This window comes from Aedes aegypti, unplaced genomic scaffold (assembly GCF_002204515.2).
Source record: "Aedes aegypti strain LVP_AGWG unplaced genomic scaffold, AaegL5.0 Primary Assembly AGWG_AaegL5_hic_scaff_2191_PBJ_arrow, whole genome shotgun sequence".
Classification (NCBI taxonomy): Eukaryota; Metazoa; Arthropoda; class Insecta; order Diptera; family Culicidae; genus Aedes; species Aedes aegypti.
Genome location: NW_018735699.1, coordinates 1,496 through 11,605, shown reverse-complemented (window position 1 = coordinate 11,605; position 10,110 = coordinate 1,496). Strand labels below are relative to the sequence as shown.

The following is a 10,110-nucleotide window of genomic DNA, read 5'->3' as shown; positions in this document are numbered from 1 at the left end:
CCGCGTTACTTTTTAGCGATTTTTCGTGCATAGACACTTAGTGCATGTGCGTTACTATGTGGAGAGTAGCGATCAGGCAATGCATGTAACCCATTTTTAATATATGTAATATCGACACATGAATATTAGAATCTATCTTGAGGAAACTTCTGCTGATCAACTGTGGACAAGAGCAGGTAATCCATTGTCAAAATTTTTACAGTGATATGAATTGAGTTCCTGAAGCTCAAACAGCTTGAAATTAATGTCGAGTCGAGTCTAGTACACGACACTGAAGACGGCCTTACAGTTGAGGTCGAAATACGCGTATCTGTCAAAGGATACAAACTCTAGTGGAATTAAATGGTATAGTACTAAATTCGATTTTTTCCTCTACTTGAAATTAATATTTTATCGATAATACAGTGAAGCTGTATGAAAAATATTCAACGGTTGCGAAATGGTTAAAAAGCGCCTTCCGAAGATGTTATACAGCTACATGTTTAAGCTGCCAACACAGCTTAAAAATAGCTGAATAGATTTGTCAGATTTATTGGAAAACGAATCGCATAAAAGTTTTCGTTCGTATGTACAGCAAATTTACTCAGCATAAAACTGTATAAATAAAGCTTCGAAAATGTTTATATCTGCACTAAATGTTAGTTGGGACGCCTCTGGTTGTGAGATGTGGATCCCATGGAATTTAAAATGATCGTTTAAAAGGGTTTGTTCACAAATTTCATAACGTAATATGGCAATTACCGGCTCCCACTCACCCCCCCTCGTAACGGATTTTGTTTGAATATGTTTGAAATTTTTTATGAGCTGTAACATTTTCCGGATACCCACCCACCCCCGTCAGCGTTATGAAACTTGTGAATGGGCCCAAAACATGGTCGATGGATGTTTCGGCAGTGTTACGTCTGTATGTCTGTGCTAATACAAACCATTTGAAAATTAAACAAACGTTTATGTGCCACGTAATCTCAAACGTCCAAATCTTACAACAATGAATCATTAGAATAACCAAAATGGACGCTGTGAAAAGCATAGATAGCGCTACCGTAGTTTTGTGTTTTTGACAGAACAGCAATACTGTCACAAGGTTAAATCACATACGTTGACTCCTTGTTTTAGTGCGATTATTGAGTACAGTAACCGAAAGAGTTGCCTTCAATGATCGATTGAGATACGGCTTTGAAATAATTGCGAAATTAAAAACTAATCACCAGATGTTGATAGTGTGAAATGGACGAGGGATTTTGAGGAAAAGTATTGCATCTGTTTGTCTGTGGGTATATTAAACAAAGTTTAAACTCTTAATCATAGGTCATTTATTAAAAAAAACTACTGGAATTCAAAACAAAATAACAGTCTTTTTATACGCTATCACGATCACCTTCCTATGTAATAATCATCAGACCAGATGCTCTTCTTCATGCCACGCGTGATGGTAACTAATGTGTCTTGTAAACGTTTCTTTACAAGCTTGTTTATCTCCTGAACGCCAGTTTCAGCAATTTCACAACAGGAGCTTCAAATATTAACGAAACAAAATACGCCAGAATGAAAGATAGTACAGCATTTCCGAAAAACATGGTAACCTGGAATTGATATAAAAACATACATTACATTTGTAACCCTTATGTTTACAACATTTTCTGTCTGTTTGTATATGGTATTAGTATAATGATTGAATCAAAATGTGCAAAAATGTATACAAAAACCGTACCATAGCGAGGCGAAGTATGGAGCTAATGGTAATAAAATGATGCTGCTAGTAGATAGGCTATTAATACAAAATATGTAAACAAGTATTTATTTCAAAGCCTACTGAAAAATACTAATTAACTTATTTTCAAATTTAACGAATTATATTTACACTTACCACAATCACATGCTGCAAATGCATAGGTGCTTCCATTTGGAACGACGTAGCCATCATTACCACTGGGTGCAACAAATATGCACAATAAGATAGTCTACTCAGAGGAAAAATTGCTTGGTATGATAGTATATTATTGATTGGTGTAGCATATCCCCAGCAGCACGACAATGTAATCCAAATGAGAGCAACTCCCCACGCTGAAAAAAAGGTTTTGATTATTCGGTTAAAATATAATAGTAAGTATACTGCTTCGCGACTAAAAATGGGTGAACCAACGTGCGAAGTTCGATTTTAACCAACTTCGCCGCATCGCGAGTCACTTCGCTATAGTGCGCATCTATGCCTCCCGCCGTGTGCATTAAGCGCACTATTGAGAATCGATTTGCGACGCGGCGAAGTTGGTCAAAAAGCAAACTTCGCACGTTGGTTCACCCATTTTTAGTCGCGAAGCAGTATATAATTAATCAAAAGAGTCCTCGTAACTGTTTATAATTACAGTGCAGTAATGATTCCGTCGATCATTGGGCAAAGCAGTTTTAGGTCATTCGTAAATAAAATTAATTTTGTTTTGGTTCATCGGCCATGCTAATTGTAAATATCTAATATCCAGCTTCAAATCCACTAGAATTCTACAAGAAATTCCCAGGATTCCACTATTAACTCCTAGAAATCCCTGGGACTCTTGCTAGGAATTCCCAGGATTTCACTAGGAATCCTCAAGATCCCGCTATGAAATCCTTACATCCCGCTATGATACTCCAGGATCCCACTATAAATCTCTAGGATCCTACTAAACATCTCCAGAAAATCCCCAAGAATTCATTAGAAATCTCCTGAATCCCACTAGAAATCTCTAGATCCAAAAAGGAATCCTCAGAATCCCTTTAGAAACTCCATTATTAATCCCCAGGATCCTGCTAGGAATCTCTAGGATTCCGCTAGGAATCTCTACGATCTCGCTAGTAATCTCTAAGATCCCGCCTCAAAATTTATGGATTCCACTAGGAATCCCCAGGATTCCACTAGGAATCCCCAGGATTCCACTAGGAATCCCAGGATTCCAAGGGATCCCCAAGATCCTCAAGGGATCGCCAGGATTCCGCTTTGAATGTTTTCACTAGATTTCTCTAGAAGCTACCTATGAATTTCTAGGAATCCGTTAGAAATCCCCAGTATCTAGCTTGGAATCGTGTTTAGAATCCTTAACACAGCATCCTGCTTGGAATCTTCAGAATCTTGTTAAGAGTATTCAGGATCATGAAGTAAAAATCTTCATGATTATTTTGAGAATCACCAGGATCCTGGAAGGAATCCCCTGAATTCAGGCAGAAAAGATTCTGTTAGGAATCCTTTGTATCCCCCTTGAAATCCTTAGGATTACACTAAGCATCTCTAGGATCTCGTTGAATTATTCGGGACACCATTGGGGTTTTTTTTATTATCGTACAAATTGGGCCGAAGGGTCTCAGATTTTCATGAAACTTTTCCACAGGCAGGGCTCATGGATACATGAATAAAAAAAAATTGAGAAAATTCAGGGGTCGCCTATTTTTCCGGAAAACTCAGGTGGAAATTTTTGTTTTCCCTTGACACTACTTACGTTGAAAAATCATAACTCAAGAACGAAGCATTGTAGAAACGAAGTTTTTATATGAAAATTTAAGCAAATTTTCTAAAAAATCCAAAAAAATATGAACTGGAACTCCACGAGTTCGGGCATAGTTTTCCGGCTTTTCTTTACGAATTTTCCCAACGGTGTAAACTAAAAGGTGGAAAACTTTTTCCAGTTCATATTTTTTTTTTTGGATTTATTGAGAAAATTTGCTTAAATTTTCATATAAAAACTTTGTTTCTACGATGCTTCGTTCTTGAGTTATGATTTTCAAAGTAAGTAGTGTCAAGGGAAAACAAAAAAATTTCCAACCTGAGTTTTCCGGAAAAATAGGCGACCCTGAATTTTTCTCAATTTTTTTTTTATTCATATATCCATGAGCCCTGCCTGTGGAAAAAGTTTCATGAAAATCTGAGACCCTTCGGCCCAAACCCGTACGGTAATAAAAAAAAAAATCCCCCATTAAAACATCTCAAAATTCTTCTCTCTTAAAGAACTCTCTCCGTTTAAAATCTTCAGAATCTCTTACAATCTGCAAGGAAGACACATAACTTCCGGAAGAAAATTAAAAAGATCTCGCTGGAAACACTTATCTACATCCCGGCATGCTTATGTTTCTGTGCTCTTTTTCCTATTCTTAAAAATCTGAATATTTATAAAGTGTTGGATTTTGATTGTTATAAACAATATTTGAACATTTACGAAGACTCTATGGTAATTATAATACTTACCTGTATGGCCAAGGCTCACGTACAAAGCCGTCATGGGGACAGAAAGCACACCGTCCCATACTCCGAAAACCAATACGAAGAGTATTAGAAGCGAACAAGCCCAGAGGAGTATGTTGATTAACATTGGTACCTTAGGTGGCGTTTTCTTGAAATGAAGAATATATCCAGTTAACATGCCTAAAAAAATAAAAATAAAATATCGCCAAAAATATGAGTTTTAAAATGCAGATTCGGTGTCTTGCAATAACGAGATTACTTGCAAACTTGTATGTAGAGTGATATCGTTATTTGTCCATATTTTTGCGATTACACGTGTAATTTAATTGTAATTAAATATTATGAATTCTAAAGGCAATTAGTATGTCTCACTTTGTTTCATAATTTTTTTGGTATTGTTTACTATTTTTTTTCCCTAAAATTGCGATATTTAAAACATACTCGCCTGTTTTTATATATCCGATATATTACATGACCCACCATATTCCAGCGCGTTAAGTTAATTATGATGAGCTTTTCGATTTAGATTGAGTAAAGCCAATCATATTCAAGTGTATAGCTTATCCGTTGCATACTTTAAGGAGTTTAGAGCATCTTCAAAGTCGTTTAACCACTGTTTTTATGATTAATCATTGATACATTATTAAATGCTCGAAAGTATGCAGTAAACGCCTTGAAGTATGCAATAAATGCGTTGTACACAAGATAAAGATGAATGTTACTCATGATTAACAAAACATTTCTTATAATAATCTTTAAGTTAGGTATTTATAGCAAATTTAACACATTTTTAATCATTAGCGCTCTGTCATATTCATAGATATAAAAATACAAAGATCAAGATTGACTTCACTTACCAATTATGTACGGAGTGATTCTTTGCCATGGCTTGTCATAGAGCACATCAAATGATTCAAAAGGTTCTGCAACCTTATACGTATAGTTGAAATGAATGGAAAGGAAAATAGATATTGCCCATGAACAAACCATCAACAAGCCCAATATGAAGGCTGACGTTTTCATGTATCTAAAAAACAGGTTACAACAAATATTAGAAAGCTAAAACAAATCATGAGTTTCAGCATTTTAGTTAAACGTAGATTAACCGAAAACTGGATAGAAATGAAAATATTATATGATATTTTTAAGGGACTTATTAAGGTAAATTTTGGCACATAGGTATAATATCTATATAATTTTTACTAACCTTGACGATACTGTTAATATGATTATTGCAACAACGTAAAATTGCATATCATTTGCTAAGTACCAGGACCATATCATACACATTTCACTAAATGAATACCAATTGTTGATGTATAATATATTACGCCACCAGTACTTATTACATGTTATGTGATCAATTATTCCTGGTGTGAACACAGATCTTCCATATGTCCATCTGAAATGGTAAATTTTTATGAATGGTTGCTCCAATAAATCAATTATATAAAAGAATTACTTGAGGGCGAGTTCGTTGAATATGATCACGAATAAATAGGCAGGTGTGAGCCTAATGAAGCGGTAAAGTATTGATAGAAATATATTTGAACAAGCCGTTGAGTTGAATAGATGTGTGGTGTGTTTTTCATTTGACGGTTCATTTTTAGCAGAGCGAAAATACAGCACAACGATCAGTACACCACTGATGAAGAAAAACGTGTCCACGGAAAACGTAGCGTTTCCCACCACTTGATAGCTGAAAGATCGTTCAGTGATTTTTCTTGCAACCTGAAAACATAAATATAATAAATAAATAGGATCGGAGTTCCCTTAGTAGATGATGTAAAAATAATGCCGCTGGTTTTGTTTTCCGAATATTTGTTCCTTAGCTTTGCGGCTATTGATACATCCGAAGGTCTTGTTGCACAAAGCAGTACTTCGTGCAACATTCTCATCAGATGATGATGGTGTGAAATGGGCGATGGATTTTAAAGGAAATTGTCCTAAGTGCTTGTCTGCGATGTAACCATTACTGTTGGAAAACTAAGCCTGTGGGTGTTTGAAATGTTGTGTAAGCTTATTAATAAGGTGGTGTAGAAAATAGGGGTTAAACGCAAACCCTTCAAAAAATATTATCGTGTCTTTTACCAGAAAAAAAGGTAAAGCTTACACATCCTTCTTTGAATGGAGTTCAAGTTCAATTATCGGAAGAAGTTAAACACCTTGGAGATCCTTTGGATAATACATTGAACTGGAACTCTCATCTGAGCAAGGTCATAAGTAAGGGTACTAATGCCCTATGGGTCTGCAATAAAGTCCTAGGAAAAACTTGGGGACTGCGACCTAATATGGTAAACTGGATTTATTCAGTTCGCCATACGCTCTTGTTCACAGTTGATCAGCAGGAGTTTTCTCATTTTATTTTGTATGGGGAAAGGCATCTAACTTCAAATATCTTGTGAATGAAAGCTTTAATCGAAAAAAATATTTGGTAGGCGTGATAGCCATCATCACCACGCACAACCGGTACCAAATATTTTTTCGAAAATAGTTCCCAATTTTGAGAAATAATTCGTTAGATGCATTTCGCCATACAAATATTTTTCGCGTTACCTTTTAGCGATTTTTCGTACATAGACACTAGCGCATGTGCGTTACGGTGTGGCGAGTAGCGAATCAGGGCATGCATGTAACCCATTGTAAAACCACGGATACATCCAAGCAAGCAAAAAGATTCATAAAAAACAGTCTAGAAAAAGCCCGGGCTTAACTGGCTTAAGCCTGGGCCCGGATAATAACTGGCCTGATGACCGGTCACTGCCCAAGTAGGTATAATCTTAAGGTGAAACGTCTCGGAATCCAAAGATGGCCGTCACAATGGCCGACTTGTGCCCCTACTCACGTTTTCAAAGCCACTAAACTGGAGAAATAGTTGGCAAACGTTTCTGATCTTCTTATTGTAAGCTTTCTGCTAGTGCACAAAGTCAAAATAAAAAGTTGGCTGTTGTTGTATGCTTTCTTCGCGAGATTTGTGCCTTCGAAGTTCCAGTGCAATCTTAGCAGTTGATTTCAAACTGTGTCACCTTAAAAAGATAGGAAAAATCCAATCCTCTGAATGTCGTTTTTGTCAAGCTGAAAACGAAACTGCTGAGCATTGCTTAATCAAAGAATGTTAACATTTGGAAAATACAGAGTCCTTGGAAATTTGGCAAGGTATACCTAATAGGTCAAGAGACTATATAAAACGAGTTGTGCCAAGTTCCAAGGGAAATTGCTTACATTAGGCGTATTGTGCTGATTTTCATAGTTCATAGAAAGTATGAGCACAACTTTGATAACGTGAACCATAGTATTTTTTAAACAAACAAATATTTTTATGATTTTGTATTTTTCCTTGTGACATTTAAAATACTGATTGTGAAAACTTTGTTTGATAAAATAACCTTTAAAATTGATTTTTTTAATTTTAGAAAATTATTTCTTATCTAGCCATAGCCAGCACATACCATATATTGAGTAATGTTCCACAAGAACTTTTGTTCAACATTTTATCCGGTTTTGCTAGACACCGCACAGGACGGTAAGTACTTTATGACCTAGCTCAAAATTCGTACAACAATGTCGCTCAAATATGCCATACTTTCGGGAACACCCTATAATCCATTTCAGAGGCAGAGCCTGGTTCTCAGCTTAGTTTCTTATGAGCACTTACACAGAGAACTTTCCTTGCCGATTGACCATTTTACATGTGTATATCGTGCCCTGGGAAGTCACGAAAAGATCCTCGATCGTTTGGATTTTAACTCACGACCTTCAACTTGGTATTGCTAAATAGCTGCGCGTTTATCGCTATGGCTATCTGGACCCCAACAAGTTTTATGAAATATTAAATTCACTCTTAAAGAAATGAAAATTACTGTAGATGTAATTAATGTTATGACTGAAAGACACATGATGCACGACACAAACACGTGTTCTTGAAGATGTATTGAAAGAAAAATGTTATATCACATGTTTAAGGCCACAAAACCGATGGCATTCGGGGATGAACCAGCCTCGGCATGAATTTCTGCATAATAAAGATTTAATAAACCCAACGATGGCACTATGATCAACATTTCCAGAATCAGACACTATCGTATTTAAAATTTGACACAAATTTACATCACACTGATCGCTTCTTTTATGTGCATCCAAAATGTTTAAAATCACATAATCTTTTGAGACTGTCATTAGAAATTCAAAGCGTATGCTGAAAAAAATCAACAAAATACTTATTTTGTAGAAATAATGTATATACAATATCTTAAATCCTAACGGTGGTACAACAAAAAAAAATTAATATAATGATCATTTTACTCTCCCTTTGGCATGGGGGTTTTTCTAGGCCGAATTGTCTGAAACTTTGCAATAAGAAGCGCTTCAAAACGTCGCATATTGTGCCCAAGCTCAGCAGTTAAAAAAAAAACCCTGCCGAAGGGAGTCAAAAGTGCCAAGAATATCCAAGTAACTACTAGCCCGCTAATTCGCCTTTTTGGACATATGGGGCTACTAGATGGCTAATCTACGATGTCAACTTCTATAATAGCACTATATTAGCATGCTGGGCGAATTAAACCGTTATTTGATTACTTGGGTAGGATCCGGTTCCCTATCAAGCTATGATTTATTGAAAATACTGTGATTTTATTTCGTTATTGATATGTTGATGATGTTTTGTTCAAGATATTAAATTTTATGCAAATCATGCATTTTTAAAACTTACCCGGTTTTCTCCAACGGCAAACAACTGCAAATATGTGTGCACCATTATAGTCCAAAGTAATGAATAGAGTCTTAACCCATGAATACATGTAAGAGAGTCCTGTGAATGAAGTTATAAAAGGAAAAAGGCATGACTGTATAACAGATCATTATAGAGGATCTTACCTTATTTGCCGTTTCTACAGATAGAATGGTCTTTGAATTCGATCCAGCAGCAAAACATAGAAGAATTTCCGATATCAGACCTGTTTGAACAATTATTTATTATTAATATTGTACCGTGTGTATAAAAACATCATTATACAAGATGCATTAGTAGTTAATTTGATTTCTCAATTTTGCATCTCTGCCTTAACTTCACAGTAGGGTAAAAGCACCGGTTTCGGCTAGCCTTAGAGAAAATGTCAATTAAAATTATAGGGGAAACGGTATTTAAACTACAAATATGTTTCGCTTCGAAAATATCGTTGGTCAATATAGGCTAACAGAACCAGTTTCGGCCAGAGACTTAACTTTGGTTCCTAAATTAACACAAAAGGTTTCATGCTAATTGGCTATGTAAAACGGTGTATCCACTATGGTTACAACTGGCGTATGGTCAAAACCGGTGCATCTACCCTACATGTATGACAAGTTTCCAGTGCCCTGGTTGACCAAAAATTTTCCTTTCTGCTCAGAAACAACCTGTTTTAAATTCAGTAGAATATTCATTGCGTTAGAAATCAAACATTGTAGTATACCATTTCCCAGGCCATGTAATAAAATCTCTCATTTTTGTTTTTAAAATCTGCTAACAATTTGATTTTGAAGTACATAACTAGAATATAATCATTTTAATAAAAATATTATCATACAACATCAATTTTTCTTACCAAATCTAACACTTTGGCGTTTTCCCATTTGGAATAAACTCAAATTCAAAATTTGCCATGTTTGTTCTAGTGGAAGATTTACGATGGAAGACACCTTGTTTATGCTATATCTTTTTTATTTATTAATGAAATCGTAATCGTTAATCTACCATTCTTCGATGGTATGAAAGACAATTTACACCGTCTTCAGCCAAAGGCTGCACAGACTGAACGATCACTATTACATTAGGCAACGGACAACACGGAACACCCAGTAGCCCAGTGATGAATTTTTCGTTTGACGAAAAGTTTCCACTAACCGGAGCGGGAATCGAACCCACACCC

General features: G+C 35.8%; 1 protein-coding gene across 1 annotated transcript; it reads right to left on the bottom strand.

Moving 5' to 3' along the window:
- Positions 1–1,293: 1,293 nt before the first annotated feature.
- Positions 1,294–9,184, bottom strand: LOC110680956 (nose resistant to fluoxetine protein 6-like). The gene is made up of 8 exons (XM_021856734.1): positions 9,080–9,184; positions 8,916–9,014; positions 5,670–5,938; positions 5,415–5,609; positions 5,065–5,234; positions 4,211–4,387; positions 1,868–2,064; positions 1,294–1,583 (listed from the first exon to the last, which is right to left on the bottom strand). The coding sequence occupies exons 2-8, from the start codon at positions 8,958–8,960 to the stop codon at positions 1,473–1,475; spliced, it is 1,164 nt and encodes a 387-aa protein (XP_021712426.1). The 5' UTR covers positions 8,961–9,014; positions 9,080–9,184; the 3' UTR covers positions 1,294–1,472.
- Positions 9,185–10,110: the final 926 nt, after the last annotated feature.

Coding starts and splice junctions, on each gene's coding strand:
- LOC110680956 (XM_021856734.1), bottom strand. CDS start 8,960: ATGGTGCACACATATTTGCAGTTGTTTGCCGTTGGAGAAAACCGG. Junction 5,939..8,915: donor TTGCCGTTGGAGAAAACCGG/GTAAGTTTTAAA, acceptor TTATGTTTTCAG/GTTGCAAGAAAAATCACTGA. Junction 5,610..5,669: donor TTCAACGAACTCGCCCTCAA/GTAATTCTTTTA, acceptor TTACCATTTCAG/ATGGACATATGGAAGATCTG.